The sequence below is a fragment of the Tetrao urogallus genome, assembly GCF_951394365.1.
Source record: "Tetrao urogallus genome assembly, chromosome: 10".
Taxonomy (NCBI): Eukaryota; Metazoa; Chordata; class Aves; order Galliformes; family Phasianidae; genus Tetrao; species Tetrao urogallus.
Window position 1 is genome coordinate 3,757,177 of NC_136823.1, and position 18,090 is coordinate 3,775,266.

The 18,090-nt window shown below is 47.4% G+C and overlaps 1 protein-coding gene across 1 annotated transcript in view; it reads left to right on the plus strand.

Moving 5' to 3' along the window:
* Positions 1-6,383: 6,383 nt before the first annotated feature.
* The window catches only part of IARS1 (isoleucyl-tRNA synthetase 1), a gene marked incomplete at its 3' end in the record, with an annotated part of 91,095 nt that continues 79,388 nt past the window's right edge, over positions 6,384-18,090 (plus strand). The window contains exons 1-5 of the mRNA XM_079540508.1: positions 6,384-6,415; positions 10,756-10,875; positions 11,399-11,555; positions 12,020-12,139; positions 13,247-13,329. Coding sequence (XP_079396634.1) covers positions 10,757-10,875; positions 11,399-11,555; positions 12,020-12,139; positions 13,247-13,329 — 479 coding nt within the window. The 5' untranslated portion in view covers positions 6,384-6,415; position 10,756. The remainder of the gene's footprint in view (positions 6,416-10,755; positions 10,876-11,398; positions 11,556-12,019; positions 12,140-13,246; positions 13,330-18,090) is intronic.

The window sequence follows — 18,090 nt, forward strand, 5'->3', positions numbered from 1 at the left end:
TTGTGGAGAGAAAAAGGGGTGAGCAGGATAATTAGGAAATGCTGGTCCAGGCATGTCTCAGTGATAATAACAGAGAGGAAAAAGTTGACTTTGTGCCGTTAACTTGGCAGCAGATAGCACTGCTGCACTGACTCATTTGGTGAGGAAAGATGAGTATTACATTTTTCACCACTGATTTGACTCCTGCAAGAACCTCTGAATGGCAAAATTGGTGTCATTACCATGGCATGCTGGGGCCTCCTGCTGAAACGAAGCTCCTTGACTCAATTTCCAGTTGGACTGGGCTCACAAGTGCAGTGTGCAGGGCTGGTGGGGGCCAGTGCTTTGCTGACTGAAGCACACCGCGGTTCCTAACCTGAGCAAGACGCTCGGGCATGCCAGGAGGAGGCTTTTTGTTCTTCTTTTTCTTTCCCTTGGCAGAAGTTGCTGGCTTATGTTTAAAAGAGTTGTTGTGGAGCTTGGAATTTTAATTATTTTTGAATCAACTTTTGGACGATTGTTGCTATTAAACAAAGGAATCATCTTCTGGAAAGGACTGTAGTAAATCAGATAGCAAATAATAAAAATGTGGGTTCATATTTAACAAATTAATTCCATGTGATGGACTAAGTCTAACATCAACTTCCATAAATGCCATTACGTTTTGCCCTAAGACTCAGCTGGCCTTTTGGGATGGATGGTATGAAGGTTTACAAGGAGCTATCTGAATGATGGGCAATCCTTGGAACCTACCAGCTCCTCTGTAAGAGAAATGTGTCAGGGAAGATCCTCCCAAACTTACGTTTGCATGTCACTTTCTGCAGGCCACGAAAGCCTCCTCTCCTTTATAACAATGTATGAACTTTTGTACAAAAGAGCAAAGTGACTGCCAACTGTACTGCAACAAAAACCCCAATGATTGACTGACTTGCTGTACAAGATGGCAGAACACAGTATGGTTCTGTTTGTAACAGAATTTCTTTGTGAGTTGTGTGGCTATAAAAATACATATTGTGGTGAAGTTAGTTATTTGAAAATGTAGGTGAAATATTTCTAAATAGCACAGCAGTTCTTATAATGTACTCACTGCTGGATGGACGCAGTAGTTCTCAGCACAAATACTGATAATACTTCTGCTCTACCTTTCCTTCTACAAATGTCAGTGTTTGGTGTTTCTCTGTAGTAAGATGTGATAGATCACTGTGCCAATCAAATCAGTCTTGTCAAAGCAAAAAGTATTGCAGAGTAAGCAATGAGGATTCAAAATATATAATAAATTCAGCCCAATAATAGCACTGATCCACTCGAGAGCTATCCCTGTAGTTTTGTGACCTGCTTTGGCACCTGTGTGAACTGGATTTGAGTCAGTGGCATGAGAAATAGAAGCAGATGATGCATGTGTAAAACGTGTTGTTGGGAAGCTTGTGAAGATGGATGAGTTTGTTGGCCACTGGGTTGATGATTGATCTCCTGAAATAGGAGCTTTTGGTTTTTTTCCCCAGCTTTGATGTTGACCAACTTTGTAATTATTTCCCTATGCTATTCTGTTAATTTACACTTCTGTTTTACTTTGCTTGTGTTCAAGCAGATTCATGTTATAATGGAAATACACCAGCAGCACTACAGAATGGAGGCCAAGTTTCAAATAAGGGTTCAGGAGTGAGTTTTTGTCCTACCTGTTCAAATAGCAAGTGAAGGGAAAAAGAAACAACAGAACAAAACATGCACTCAAGCCATTAAATTAGCATGTTAGTGCAGAGCTGGATTCATTAATGACATACAAGCATCCTGAAGTCCAAGTCTTTGCAGTTTGTGTGGATGCAAACCCTGGCTCCCCTCACCTGTATGAGGTTATCCCTCACCTCCTGCCCAGAAGGGCTTAACATGGAGTAAAGCTCCCAGCACAGGCATGACTGACACAAACCTGTTGTTGCCAGTAAGAGTGATGTTTTAGCATGTTAGACATTGTATTGTCTGAAATTCATCTGTGTGGGCCTATAAAAATAGCCATCAATTTGGCTTTTTCCAAATAATGTCCAAACATGTCATTAATGTAATGCATTGCAGCTTCCTTTCCTAGGAAAATAATACCTTTGGACATTGTTTTTCATAGAATCACAGAATGGCCTGGGTTGAAAAGGACCACGATGACCATCCAGCTCCAACCCCCTGCTGTGTGCAGGTCACCAACCAGCAGCCCAGGCTGCCCAGAGCCACATCCAGCCTGGCCTTGAATGCCTGCAGGGATGGGGCATCCACAGCCTCCTTGGCAACCTGTTCCAGTGCCTCACCGCCCTCTGGGTGAAAAACTTCCTTCTGATATCTGACCTAAACCTCCCTGTCTCAGTTTAACACCATTCCCCCTTGTCCTATCACTACCAACCCTTGTAAACAGCTGTTCCCCCTCCTGTTTATATGCTCCCTTCAAGTGCTGGAAGGCCACAATGAGGCTGAAGCCTTTTCTTCTCCAAGCCAAACAAGCCCAGTTCCCTCAACCTTTCCTCATAGGAGAGGTGCTCCCATTTTCACCGGACCGTAACTTAAGAATTTCAGATCTCATAGATTTTGCTTGAAAATATGATTTCCCTTGTAGGGATGAGGGTTAACTTCTGTCTGTGTGTGATCACAAAGGGAGCTGTGTGCGGATCAGCCGGCGTTTGGGCTCCTGTTGGTTCTGACATCCAGCTCTGGTTTCATGGCTGTGCTCTAGAGGAGAGGCAGCAAATTCTCCCAGCTCAGCAGCCTGCACGCATCACCCCTTTATGCGGTGGAAAAAAAACAAGGCATGCTGCAGTCCTCCGGGAGCTGAAGGGAAAACGGGTTTGGAAACAAAGATGGTATTGCAGCTCTAAGTGTCCTAGAGCTGGGCTGTGTTTGGGATGTGAGTAAGGACAGCCCCGCGGGATGAGGCCCGGGGCTCTCCTGGCTCCAGCAGTGCTGCGGAGCACGGCTGTGGGGGAGAGGAGCACGAGCGGCCGCTTCCACGGTCTGCTCCGTCCTTCCTGCCCTGGCACCTGTAAGTGCAGCGTGTTCCCTCGCGGCCGCAGGCTGCGGGCACGGCACGGCTATCGGCCTGCTTCAGCCCCGCTGATCCCATTCGCCGCTCTCTGCTCCTGTGGCAACAAGTTGCAGGAATGTTACCTGTTGCGTAAACCGCCGCTGTTAACTGTTTCAGGTCGGTCTCCTTTGTACTGGTGCCTCCCGGCTCTGCTCTAGCCTGGTTTACGCGATCTGCTACCTTTGTGGTAGGTAAAACCCACGCACTTTAACCCTACCGCCTTACCCATCCCTGTAGAGCTCTGCTCTGGGGCCGGGCAGTGCTGTTTAGTTGCTCGGATGCCTTTTAAGACCTTTCTTTCTAGACACTTCTCCCTCTGCTGGGGTTAGTACAACAGCAAGGCTCCCCCACCGTTGTAACTGTAAGGCAGGCAGTTACAGAACGGCACGGCGGGGCAGGCGGCAGCTCGTGCACCAAGTGCCACTTTGCAGCCGTTCCTTGGGGGATTCCTAACGCGTTGCAGAATCGGTGACTCCGCTGTTTATCGCCGCACGGAGCCCTCTCTTCCCCGCCGGGCGTTGAGCGGAGTTCGGGAGGAGCGGTTCCACGGCCGAGGCGGGGCTGCGGTGTGCCCGGGTCTCCGCTGCTCCATCCACCCCCCATTCCCCCCCCACCCCAGCGTTCGCTCCCCGGGGGCAGCGCTCAGCCGGCTGTCCCCGCTCTGCCCCCCTCGTCCCCCAAGCAAAGTACACTCGGCTCCAGGCTCGCCTGCAGAAAAGTTTTTTTTTTTTTTTATTTACAAGAGAGCCGCGGGAGCTCCCGCTGTTTGTCCACACGCGCGGTACTAAAAGCGGCCGCTGCCTCCTGCCAAAAACGGGGAGAGGCGACCGAGGAATAAATAAATCGCTCGCCCGCGGCCCCGCCGGGCTCAGGCGATCCGGCTGCAGAACTCGAGGAAGTCCCTCTCCATGAAGAGCTCGCTCTCCAGCACATCGTCCTCGGAAGGGAAGTACTGCTGGCTCTCCTCCTGCGCCAGGAGAGAAGCTGCCGGCTGGGGCTCGGCCGGGCGGGGCGGCGCGTCCTCGGCGGTGCCCGTCAGCGCCCCGCGGGCGTTCTCCAGCACCCCCAGGTACGAGTCCATGTCCAGCGGGTCCATCTCGCAGTCCGACCCGCCGCTCTCGGTGCCCAACGAGTCCGAGCGCAGGTGCATCAGCTGGTACTTCTCCCGCATCAGGAACTGGTTGGTGTTGCGGGGCGCCCGCATGCCCGGCGCCCGCCGGCCCAGCAAGTTGACGGGCCGCAGGGAGAGCAGCACCCGTGGCCGGTAGGGCCGGTGGCAGCGGCGGACGGCGCGGCAGCGCTGCTGCAGCTGCAGGGAGTGCTGCAGGTGGCTGTGCGTGCGGCTGCCCAGCAACTTCCGCCACACGCCGGGCTGCCCGCCCCGCCGCCCGGGAGGCCACCGCGAGCGGCTGCCTCCCCGCCGCGCCTCGCCCTTCGGCAGCGGGCAGCCGGAGCCCGGCAGCCCCTCTCCGCGGGCGGGCGCCCAGCGGGGCCGCCGCGCTCCGCTCCACGCCGCCGGCTCCGCGCGTCGCAGCATCGCGGCCGCGCTCTCACATGCTCCCGTCCTCCACCGGGACGGTCCGACTCCGACTCCGACGCCGCCCCTCCGCGCGGCTCCGCTCAGCCCCGGGCTCGGCTGCCGCTCCCCGGAGCCGTGCTGCCACTCCGTGCCGCCGCTCCGTGCCGTCTCCCCGCCGGCGGGGCCTCGCCGGCCACCTCTACCTTTTCACGATCCGCTCCGTTTTTTTCTTGAGCGGAGCCCGTCTGCAGCTCATAGCCTGGCCGAAGGGCTGTGGGCCGCGGGGCAGCTTGACCGGCGCTGAGCCGCCTCGGACGGACGCTCGGCCCGCTCCCACGCTGTCAGCGCTCCGCTGGGGAACGAGGAGCCGCGGCCGGGCCCGGCAGGAGCGAGGACGCCTCGCACCGCACCCTCCGCCGCCGCCCCACGCCGACTGGCGGCGCGCACCCGCACACCCTTACTTATACCCTCCGGCGCAGCCCACGGCCCGGCGCCGCGGGGGTGCACGGAGGGGAGCACGGCCGCTCCCGATGCGGCCCGTCCTCCCGGCGCTCGCCCTCTATGAGCGGTGGCCGCGTGCCGCTCCGCGCCGCGCCGCGCATCTCCGTGCCGGCCGTTTCCGTCCGCCGAGCAGCCCGGGATCTGCCCGCACCCGCGGCCCGTTGGTTTGGCTCGGCGCTCGGGGAGCGTTATTTTGCTCTCCCGCTATTCGCGAACCCCTTTTGCGCTCGGTTCTTTGCGTAGTTGCCCTTTCCGCTGGCGCAGTGCTGATACGCAAACTGCGTAAGCCGCCCCTGAGCGCCGGGTTGGATGGCTGCCGTGGCTCCGCGGGGAGGCGGTGCCCGGATCTCGAGGTTCCAAGTTCAAATGGAACTTGGAACCTTATTTTTGTCTTTCGACGTAGCCGCTACGCTCCTAAATATGTCTTCCCTATTCTGCCCGTCTTTGCAGTCATTTCGTTTATGAAAAATAAGCTCAGTGCTGTGTCCCAAGTGGCTTCCCTCAGGGCGTGACAGAGAAAGGCTGCCGCTGCCATGTGGGCACCGTTTGTGACGGGGAAGTACAAAACATCCGAGGGTAACCCGAGCCTTCTCAACAGCAACGTGCCAACGTTTTTCGTTGTTGCTAAAGAGTACACACTTATGGCAGCGTTTGCTTAAAGTCCCACTCGGAAATAATTCTCCATTTAAAACCCAGTGGCCTTAACACCACTGTGTGCTGAAAAACTGCAGTCTGTAATGGCAAGGTTTGGCATTGGCTGCAGTGAGCCTGTCTGAGAAATGCCCTTTCTGGAGCCTGAAGGAGCCTCGAATCTCGTGTGCTAACAGATGTCCAGAGAACTCACGGGGGGCTGCAAACCTGGACGGTTGTATTTTGTGTCCTGAAGAAGCCTGCGCTACTTTGGGGAAAATGTTCCAATGAAACTAACAGAAGCCGCTGTTAAATGAAAGGCTCCCCGAATGTAATATCCACCTGTCTGTACGGCAAGGAAAGCTTTCTGTGTACGGAAGGGGTCTGTGGAGGTCGGATGAGTACAGTCAGTAACGTGATTTCTCCCAGTTCTTAGTTCTTGCATACGGGATCCCGTTTACAAGACGCTCTAATTTCGGATCAGAGCGCACCGCGCCATCCCGCCGCCAGGGGGCGCTCGCTCCTGAGGACGGGCACGGCCCCTCCCGGCCCCGCCTACCTCCCGCTGTTCCTAGGCGACGGGCACCGCCAATGGCGAGCGATCTTACTGCGCTGTGCGCGTGTGCCGCGCGCTGATTGGCTGACCGCTCCGCGTGCGCCTGCCGCCGCTTCCTGTCATGCCTGCGCTCGGGGTTGCATCAGCGCGGGCTGTGCGGTGCGGCGCTGAGGTGAGAGGAGAGGCGCGTTGTTTGTTCCCCGCGACCCCGCGGGGCGCGTCGGGGCTGCGGAGAGGCCTCGCGGGCGTCTCGTGTAGGCGGGGCGGCCCCGCCGGCTTCTGCGGCGGCTGCTTGGCCGGCTCCGCTCCGTGAGGCCGCTGGCGGGGCCGCCTCCTCGGGCTCTGGAGCTGCGTGCGCCGTGCGGGTTCCTCCCGAGTGCTCGTGCGGCGTCTTGGCTTTCTCTGTCGCTCAGACAGAGGCGGTTATTAAGGAAGGGCTTCCCTTCCTGCAGGATGTGATGTTCATCGAGGCTTAGCTTAGCCGAGCGAAGCACGCAAACCGCCTTGCAGCCGTTTGTGCCCTCAGCGTTCCCCTTCGGCGTGCTTTTCGGGGAGGGCAGAGGTGTGGGAAGGAGGCCTGAAGGCTGTTTTGGTGTCGGTGGCGACACGCGGGGAGCTGCTGTCAGTACTGCAGTGCCTGCCCCGCTGTTGTGGAGTGGCAGCGTTTGTTGCTTCAGTTGCCACCTTTGGGTTTTGATCAGTGGTTTGAAGTCATTTCGAAATAATACGGGTTTGTCCTTGTTTCCTTCCAACAGCGAGGACTTGTGCATTTAATTTCAGTTGTGTGAAGACAGCAGGGAAACTTGCTGAAGAGATAACATTGGGTGGGTCTGTGTTTGTGCCTAGGATGTCTTACAGCTATGTCTCTGTCCAGATGTAGCCTTAATATAGGAATTGGAGCACTCATTCAGGGCTCTTTTAATTGGCTTTTCAGCATAAAAGGGAGCAATCACAGAATGGCCAGGGTTGGAAGGGACCTCAAGGATCATGAAGCTCCACCTCCCTGCCACACACAGGGCCACCAGCCTCCACATTCAATACCAGACCAGGCTGCCCAGGGCCACATCCAACCTGGCCTTGAACACCTCTAGGGATGGGGCATCCACAGCCTCTCTGAGCAGCTGTTCCAGCAAACATTCCTTGCAGAGGAGGGGATGAGCTGTAATCCACCTCAGGCAGTGTTTCACCTCAGCGATAGGTTCATAGGAGTTAATTTCAGTACACTTTTCCAAACCTATCCTCAAGTATTGGGCTAACCTTAGTTCATTTATCAGTTAAGGTGTTAGAGTTTGTAGCTTCCCAGTTTCCTACTTTAGTTTGCTGTTCTGCTCGCTTTAGGACATATTTTTCAGTAAGAAAGGTCTGGAACTCATTGCTTCTGTTGCCATCAGCTATCTTAGTCAAATAAGCAGGTCACTGTTGATCTGTTACCATCAAGTACAAAGCTGCTGTGATAGCAGTCCTGTTTTTCATTCTTTTCTGATGTAATTTCTCTCAGGAGTTGCAGGAGAAATTAGGGAGATGAATGAAGGAAGGTGGCCAACAGGGTGGCAACCTTCTCCTTTTGGTGGCTTAAAATACAACTTCGTTCTTGCTTCCGACCAGGTGTTGGTTAACAGCAGGTGCTGGTTAGAGCAGGGCAGTATTATTCACTTTAAAAAGAGGTTTCAAAGATTGCTGCCCATGATAATTTTTTCTTACCTGTTCTGAAGTCTTGAGTTGGCATTGTAGCTTTATTCTCTATTATAGGCATCAGTGTGAGATTCTCAGAAGAATGTTCTGTGGCTTAACATTCTGTGCCTGGCTGTCCTTTTCATTTTAAACGTCGTTCTTTCCATCCTTTCCAGAAGTGGATGCTCTTTGTTATCAGATGATAATTTAAACAGTTGTTACCCCAGAAATTGCCTTATCTCAAAGCTCATTGCATAAAAAGGCAGCGTCAGAGTCTAGTTCTGTGTGAGTATAAAGTGATGTGTTAAGTTGGGAAGGGTGTGTGTGGATGAAGGAAGGAAGCAAGGTCCTGCATAGGTCTCATAGGAATTCTTGTGGGATGCTATGGTTGGAACAGGGATGAGTAGGTGATCATAAAACCCACGAAGCTGGGAGACCTCTGCTATAGAATGTGATATATTCATTAGATTTTGTTGCTTATCAGAGTGTCATTAGGGGGGCTTTTAGTTCATCTGGGTTATTTTCAGTTTTTCTGTCGACAAAGTGAGTAATAGTCTTCAAATCCACTTCCTGCTAATTGTTAGTCCATGCGTGCTGTATGTTGTCGAGTGCATTTCTGAAATCTTTGTAGGGTTTTTGCTGTTTTTTTTTTTTTTTTTTTGTTGTTGTTGTTGAATGAAGCATTTTTTAAAATGTTAATATAAAAGAAGCCTTTCCAACAGACTTTCATGGTTTTCATGCTTGTGTGTTCTTTTATTCTAGAAAAGAAGCTCAGCATAAGCTTGAGACCGCTGTAGCACAATCTGCAGACTTTGATGCCTTTGCTGTTGAATGTTACTGTCTTTTAGAACAAGTAAGTGTCCTTTTAGGAAAAATAAAGCATTCCTTGGTGCACTGTCTTTAACTATCTTTTTTTTTTTTTTTTTTTTTTTTTTGTCAAAAGGAAATGAACAGAGAAACAAGAACGCAAAACTCAAAACAAAACAACCTGTGTTTTTATTAATCTGTATGGAAATTGGAAGTCTTGCCTGAAAGTTATTGAGCACCTCTCCTATAAGGACAGGCAGTTTCAGTACCTGAAGGGGACCTGCAGGAAAGATGGGGGGGGGGGGGGGGGGGGGGGTCTTCATTGGAGGATGGGCACAGGGATGTCTTTAATTGAGAAGGGCACGTGGATTTAGATGAGACCTTAGGAAGAAGTTAATTAGAGAGAGGATGGTGAGGTGCTCTGGTGCCAGTGCCCAGAGAGCTGGCACCAGATGCCCACAGTCAGATGGGAGGCTGTGAGTAGCATTACCTGATGGGGGGCAACCCAAGTGGGCTTGAGGTCCTTCCAACCCCAATCCACTCTATGGTTAGATACATTTGTGTAACCATCTTATTGTCATTAGTTGTGATGTTTTCTCTCGGTCTGTGTGCAAAGCCATGAGATTCCTTTGCTTTTTCTTGGTTTTGGAATACTTACATCGTTTATAGTCATGAACGTTTTTCTTCTTGGAGTATGCTGAATTATTCCCGCACCAGTGTGTGAACTTGTCCTGCTTTTGCTGAGTGCAGACGTCTTGGTTTAACTTTGTGCTCAGTTAAGGGTGAGATGAGACATGCATGGCTTTTAAATCAGGTTTGTCTTTTAGAATTCTGTTCTCTAACTGGAAAAAATTGACTGGCAGTGACTGACTTCAGTACAGTAACTACCATCAATAATTGTTTTTTTCCTCCAGTTGTGAATAATAGACTTTCCTTGTACTACTGGAAAGAGCATGAATTTGTGGCCTGTGGTTACTGGACACTGGTTTGTGCATGCAGTGCTTCAGTTGGAAGAAACGGCCCAAAAGTGATGCTGTGATTTACGCGTGGAGTCTGTGATACGTGAGCAGCTTCCACAGCCCGGTCACAGTTACAGACCAAACCCTGGCTGTGTATTTAGCCTGGTAGAGTCACTGAGCCTGTTGTGAAAATCCTTTGTAGCAGGCATCACTAAATTAGGTGTTGCTGAAGTGACTCTATCTAGGAAATGAACTGTAAGACTAAATTCTTTTATCATCTCCATTGCCTCTCATGCTCCGAATCTCCTAGCAGGTACAGAAGACCAGGATTGTCTGTGTCTAATGGTATTGAAAGTTTTCTATATTGCAAAGAAAGCATCTGTGTAATTTTGCTTGTGGTGTTTTTTGTTGACTTAGCTAGAACTGAAGAATGGCTCTGGGCTCTGTGGGCCCTTTCAAAGCCAGCCAAGTAAAAGACTGTCAGGACAGCCAGCAGGAAGTATCCACTTCTGCCTTATTTCTATTATAATTGTAAAATGAAGATGGGGGGGTAAAAAAGGTTGGTTCGTCATATGTGCTTTTGAAGATGGAGCCCAGCTGAAGTCCTCCAGATTTGTCCTAATCTGTTTGTTCAGTTTCTTCTGCCCACATTCATGTTCAGTTACAATGTGTTTCGATTACTCTGTCTGAACTCTGAGCTGCTTTTAGTTGTCCCTGAGAATGATGGCCTAGCCAAAGGGAGAAAAGTCATGTTTCTAAGCCTTTGAGAATGTAGATGTGGGAATAGTTGTCGTCCTTCTTACTGATTTTAGTTGTCACAGCCAAAAAGTAATGGGCTCTATGAGTAAATAGTAAATCCTTTTTCCTGTTACAAAAGTGCAGTGTTAATCTATCAAAATTTTAAGATGTCCTAAGAATGTGGGGTTTGCTTCTGTGTTGATGCTGAAACAAGCTGTCTGCATGTGCTAAGATGTGGTTCACTGATACAAATTTGTTAGAGTTGTTTGTGTGAAGTCCCTTTTTTCCTCTCCCTGCTGTTAAATGTGTTTTCTTTGCTTGGTTCTTGCTGGGAAAGAATGGTGCAACAAGTTCCAGAAAACATAAGTTTTCCAAATGAGGAAGAGAAGATACTGGAGCTCTGGAAGAAGCTTAATTGTTTCCAGGAATGCCTGAAGCAGTCAAAGAATAGACCTAGGTAAGAATCAGCTAAAAGCTGGAGTGCTGTGTGTGACAGTGCAAGGACGGCTTAGCTGGATTGACTGTTTTTGGCCTCAGCTCTGTTAACAGAGCACTCCCTTTGGAGATAGCAGGTGTGCCTGATGTTGCCCTGTCATTTGCCTTGCACGTTTCAGTTTATGGAGAATCAGGAGTGTGCAGGCAGTAGAAATAAAATGACAGCTTCCTGCTTGGTGGGTGTATAAAACAAATCCACAGGTAAGGAAGGATGGTTCCTAACCACATCTGCCAGCTGGGGAGCAGCATTCTGGCATTTTCAGTAATAATCTTGGTAGAACTGGCAATCAGGAATGGAATGGGTTTATTTCCACTGCCATCGTGAAACTTGTGCTGACTGGGAGCAGACCAGGGAATTGATGTTGTCCTGTTAAGACATATGTTACTTCTTATTAAGGAAGCATTGGTACAGAGATGTAGTTAGTCTTTTTGAAGATTTGATGATTGATTTTTGATTTCATTAATAATCTTGTTTTGTGTCATAGGTTTAACTTCTATGATGGCCCTCCATTTGCTACTGGGCTTCCACACTATGGCCATATTCTTGCAGGAACCATTAAGGACATAGTTACCAGATTTGCTCATCAGAGTGGCTTTCATGTTGACAGGAGATTTGGATGGGATTGCCATGGCTTACCTGTGGTACGTGCAATAAGTCTACCTACAGACACGTCTGTTGGTTCCTATTCCCCGGTATTACTCGCTTATCAGTCGCTTTTATGTTGCTCTTATGCTGGATTTGTTGTGAAAGGAGCAATGTGAGCTCACTGGCCAGTGTGTTGCTCTGGCCTTAGATTGTGTAGAGGTTTCTTGTGCATTCTTCTGGTCAGTCAGCCTTCTTTTTTCAGGCACTCTGTTCATTACTCTAACCGAATCTGGTATGTGTTTCAGGAAACGTGTTTCTCCCTTAAGATAGTAAAGATGCAAACCCACCTGGGTTATCCTTCAGAACATCTGCTTTCACCTGCAGTGCTCAGGAAAACTCAGAAGAATAAGAAAGGCCCTTCAGCCCCATTGTAATGCATAGAACGTAAAGAAGCTGTTTGGACAAACTCTGAAAGCTTTTGTTACAATGTTCTTGTTTTGGTTGTTCTCAATGTTCCCAGGAATATGAGATTGACAAAACCTTAGGCATCAAAGGGCCAGAGGATGTGGCAAAGATGGGGATTGCAGAATACAACAACCAGTGCAGAGGAATTGTGATGAGATACTCAAAGGAGTGGGAGGTAAGTGAAGGCTCAGTGTGCAGTCCATTCTATGTTCCTTAACAGTATGTATATCTACTGGATCTCTTTTTGTTGCCACTGTATGGGTGAGGAAGCACAGCAGTTGGAGAACTGACTTGAAGTGAGTGTTTCTGTGCTGTGTGTGTGGAATCGAAAGTGCAGCCTGTTTGAATTTTAGCAGTTGCTCATGCATGCTCAAATTTCATATTTCAAAAACTTCAGTGATTCTTGATAGCATTTTAAAATTTTTACATTTTTAAAATATTTTTAAATAATTTTTGAACTTTAAAAGATTGATTCTAGTTGATGCTTTTTTCCATAGCTGTTTTGAATGTATCCATTTAAGTGCTTTGCTTTCAGGCATTTGAACCTCAGCTGAGCCTTGGGGGAAAAAAAAAATAAATTGTGTTCAGTTTTGGGCAGCTCAGTACAGGAAGGACATGGAGGTGCTGGAGCAGGTCCAAAGAAGGGCAGCAAGGCTGGGGAAGGGCTTGGAGAATATGGCCTGTGAGGAGAGACTGGAGGAACTGGGGCTGCTTAGTCAGGGGAAAAGGACTCGGGGGGGCCCTTATTGCTCTCTTCCAATGCCTGACAGGTGCTTACAGCGAGAGTGGGGTTGGTCTCTTCTCACTGGTGACAGGACAAGGGGAAATAATCTTAAGCTGCACCAGGGTAAGTTTAGGTTGGATATCAGGAAAACTTTGCAGAAAGGGTGGTTAAGCACTGGAATGAGCTGCACAGGAAGGTGGTTGAGTCACCATCACCACCACGTGTTTAAAAACCATTTGGATGTGGTGCTCGGGGACACGATGTAGTGGAGGGTTGTTAGAGTTAGGGTAGCACGGTCAGGTTGTTGTTGGACTGGGTGATCTTTGAGGTCTTCTCCAACCTGAGTGATTCTATGATTCTATGCATGTTCTATGTATCTCTAAGCCACCCTTCATAGTTGATTATTCTATGGTCTTGGTTCTAAACAATTATGTCAGTGGCTTCAATCTTTGCTCATCTTTATTGATCAAGCTGTTTTATGGAGTGAATATTGGAAATGTACTGTCATCCTTAATGTGAAGATGCCTTCTCATCTGTGTGCCTGTGTTTTCTTAACAGTTCAACGTTACCAGATTAGGACGCTGGATTGATTTTGAAAATGACTATAAAACACTTTATCCTGAATTCATGGAGTCCGTGTGGTAAGTTAGCATGTACACCCTGCATGTAGGCTACGTGAGTTTCATAGAATCATAGAATTGCCAAGGTTGGAAAAGACCTAAAAGATCATCCAGTCCAACCGCTCAGCTATTACCAATAGCTCCCACTAAACCATGTTCCTCAACACAACATCCAGTCTTTCCTTGAACACCCCCAGGGTCGGTGACTCCACCACCTCCCTGGGCATCCGTTCCAGAGTTTGAAATGTTAAAAGTGGCTTCAATTGTGGTAAAACATGCATTGATCCATCTGCCATTAAAATAGTCTTCAGATATGCCCAGTTCAGTAAACAGTGGGGAAAATATAGAAGAGGATGTGAAATCTTCATGGCTAATTGAGGAAATTAATCAAACTAATGATTTATTCAGAACAGTGGGATATTCTAGATAAAGACAAGCATGAACAATGCTACTCTTACTCAGCCCTCTAATCTTACTGCTCAATGTTGATACAAAAACACTTCTGAAGATTTACTAACACGCTCCTTGCTCTGTTTAAGGAGTTGTCTCTACCTTCGTGTTCTTCATACCACAACTTCAAACTCAGCTTAGCTCTAATTAAACCTCTTTTTCAAGCTTGAACTTGGAGGCTGTGAATCTGCTGTTGTGTTCTTGGCAGTGTAATTTGACAGCGTTCTGGAACTCCTGGTGCAGAGCTAACTTCCAGGAATTTTGGCAGCATTTTCAGAGCGCCTGTTAGGGTTCCAAAAGACAAGATGACCTTAGAGGTTAAGGTAAACCAACCTGAGTTAGTACCTGGGGAACTGGCAGTGGCGAGTCCTTCACGTTGTTAAAATTACAGAGTGACTTGCAATGAAAGGTTTAGCAGACTGTGCTGACTAAAATTGAAAAGCAGATTATATGCATAGTGAAGAATTACTGGTGTTCCTTAATGTTAGTTTTACTGGTAACTTTTAATTGTACAGCTGTGTGGTTGGTTTTGTATGTAATTAAGTTGCATCCAGGTATGATAAAGGACTGACAAAACATCCAGATGTCTCTAGGAGCCATTAGTGCCAGTGAGTTATTAAAAGCATAAATGTTGGGAAAGAAGCAGATATGTAGCTAATTCAGTTGAAGAAACCATGCTTAATAATAAAGCAAAGACTGACAAGAAACCTGTCTGTTATTAGATTACCTAGTGGCATCAGAATTCTGTTTAACTGGTATCTTCTGGGGACCATTTAAAAACAAGCTTGACATGTATTGTGAGCAGGGTCTCTTTCAACAGCCTACCCGATTTTTGATGGTGGTGTTTATGCTTCTCTATTGTTTTCCTCCTTAGAAAGAAACTCCTTCACCCGACTCGAAAGGTTTCCTGCTCTGAGGTCAGAGCCAGTGTGTGTTTCTGAGTCTGATGGGCTGGGATGTTTTTTCCCCGTGCCCCTGCAATTAGTTAGGCAGCTTCTTAGCGCCGTCTGGTGGCTGAAATTGCAGGTTGCAGTTTAAACGCAGTTCAGTTTTTAAAACAATTGAAAGCTTTGTTTGCTCGTGCAGTGCAAAGCCGCTTGTATCCTTCAGAGTCTTTGTGTAACTGTGGTGACAGGAACATTTTCTAGCTGCTTCTGTGCTCTAAGAAGTTGTTGTAGTCTTCTCCCCAGCAGACGCATGCGGAGAAGAGAGAGAAAAGTATTTAGTTATGGTAGCAGATGAGTACTTTACTTGAGATAATGGCTGTGCTGCTTAGTGTGAAAATGCAGTGTGGGGCTTTTGGTCCATTTCTGCCCCCTGCCCCTCTTACCAAACTATCTCTGTTGCTGTGGTTCCAGTTTTCATTTTGGGACTGTTATTTAGAGAAGAAGAGTTTCCTTCTTTAACTGAAGTGTCCTTTGGCCTCACAGCCCCGTCCTGCCATGCTCTGTGCTCGTGTCAGCTTGGGGAGCCACTGTCCTACTTCTGGGCTATGGCTTTGGAGGATGCAGGTAGCTCTTGGAACTGGAACATTTGCCTTGGATTGCCAGGCTGTTCTCCCACTGCTCCTTGGATGTAGTTTTGCTTTCCTTCTGCCTTGATTTTCTTTTTTTTTCCGGTGCTGTGGAGTTCTGTTACTAATTGTCAGTGCTCAGCTGTCCTTGTTGTAAAGATCACGGTAACTGGATTGTTATGGCCTTGTTTTTTCTAAATATACTTTTGTTCTGTGTGGAGTTAATCCAACTCTAGAACAGAATGACTTCAAAACAACAGATCTCTGCGTCCTCATAGGAATTGCTGCTGTATTTTGTGTATTCCCCAACTCTTCAGCAATTCACTAGAGGGTTAGTGTTCATAAGAAACGATTCTGCTTTGTCCATTATTTTTTTTTTTTAGTAGCTATCTGCATTTTTTCCTCATGCATTTAGCACTCTAGATCTCTGGTGGTGGTTTTCTTGCTGTGCTAGTTTTCATTTCATCCCTTTTGCTACCTATATTCTAAAGGAGGAATACACTGAACTTCTGCTTACTTTGATCACTGGGATAAGTGTACCATCAGTTTTGCACATTTATATTTTCTGTTACAAGAACATCCTGTGTTTGATTTGACTGAGAGTCCTTCAGCATACTGACATGAAGATTACAGCAGGAAATGCCCTCGCTGTTAGCAGTTGACAGCTTGGAGGGTAGAACTGGAGCAGAATTGAGCTCTGCTGGGATTTTACAGATGACCCTGGGAGTAAGCAGTAAGACCTGCTGGTATCTGTGCTTCTGATTCCTAGTCCCCAGGACATATGCTTTTACTTTCTGTTGAAGGTGGCTTATAAAGATAATGTTTTAAAGACAGGTTTTCTGTGTTTGATATTGGGCTTAGGTTCCTCTTATGTTTGTCTTTTTGTCCAGTGTTGAGTACTTTTTTTTTTTTGTTGCTTTTCATTTCATCAGTAATTGAGTTCAGTGTTCTTCTTGGTTCTTTAAACAAATAAAATAAAGGCCAAAAGAGGGCACTTCAAATTTGAAAATCGATTTCTAATATTTCTAATGGGTGCTTTTAGTTTCTGCAAAGCTGAGAGACTTTGAACACTTGAAATCCCATTAAATACTGAGTCACTGCAAACAGAACCTCTTTGTCACCTGAAATCACTTGATAACCCAAAGGAGTGGTATGAAGAACTTGAGAAGGATGCGATCTTACAGCTTCTCTTTGACATAAAGTGGATGTATGTGTGTGAAGAGGGTAATTTCCTTTTTCATCTGCTAGAGGATACTGAGGGATATAGACTTTTACATGGGATGCCAAGGGTATGTGGAGCATCACACTGGCTAATGGAGTAGCTTTGGAAGCCAGGACTCCCTTTGTGGTGTTCGTCTGCTGTATGTGTGACTTGGATCAACTGGTACTGTAATAAAGTTCTCTCCAGATTTTTGGAAGTTGTACCTATGGTGAGAATTACAGTCTTGGGTACTAACCAGGCTGAACCAGTTGTCATCCCCTCTTGACACTTAAGGAGCAAGAAATGGGTGTTTTCAGTTGGTGTCATGCTCTTTAGAAGCTGGATTTCTTTCACCTTTAGAGAGGGATCTTTGTTAACAAATGGCTGAAATAAGCATCTTGTATTCACCTTTCCCCAGACCTCATTTTTCTTCTGTAAAGAGATAAAAGTGTCCCACAGCCAGGAGGATGCAATGAAATTTGCGCTGTTTGAGGAGAAACGTGCCAAAATTGAGGAATAACATTTGATTTGTAACCTTTTGAAATTAATTCAGTGGTTTTGTGTATTATTTTCGAAAGGATATCTGTTTCAATTTTGGCTGAAGAACGTAGAGCCTCTTGCTTGCAACTTGGCAGTGATTTTCAAGTGTAGGGGCTTAGATTTGGGTAGGCTGTTGGAAATCTCATGTGTCGAATCGTTAAGCAAGGCATGATACCCACCTGCCAACAGTTCAGTGACTCTTGCTCTGAAGTCACTGCAAGAGCCAGGTTAATCTTTGTTCTGGTTGGGCAGTGCTGCTGGCAGAAAGCTCTTTAGCAGTTATCTTGTGTGCACTTGTGACGCAGGAGCTGATCTCAAGGTGTTTTTTTTGTTGTGTGATGTGAGATAACGCCGTTGTTTTGTTAGCGTAGTGATGATGAGGGCTGTTGCATCAAGCAGCTGTCTTGACTTCGTAATTCTGAGCCTTTGGAATAATTGCCTGAAAGGAGGGATTGTACTGTGAGCTGCCTGCGTGTGATGGTTATGGCATCATTTGAAGAATGATCCTTTTGAGCTCTCATCTTTCTGATCTGCCTTTGGAAAATTGGGGCACGCTTGTTTTGCAGTAGGAGAGAACTGCCACCAGAGGGAGGTGCTGGCTTGGGTTTTTCTCTTGGCTGCTCCATCTAGCGTTCACATGTCCTGAAGTTTGTGGTTATATTTACAGCTGAATTGAATATGCAGTGTTTCACGAAGTAGTTTTCGTCTGTGCTGTTAGTAGGCAGTGTTCTTCAGAAAGTGAAGCTTTTTGTCGATGGGTATTTTAGTTAATTTTGGAAAGCAAGTTGAACACCTTCGGTATAAATGCTATCACTTGTCACAGTCTGCATTAATTATCCTCTGAGGTGATAATCATACATTTAATTTTTTAAAAACTTGCACGAGAACTTCTGCAATCAACCAGCTGAAATGTTTACACAGAAAATAGATGAGACTGTATTCACAAATCTGTATTTTGTTTGAGGCACTTAAGTATAAATTATTACAATCTCAGCTGTGAAACAGATGCACACACACTGGTGTGCTTTGAATTTGGGTTAGGGATCAGGCAGCCACAGCTTGCCTGGGGATGATATCT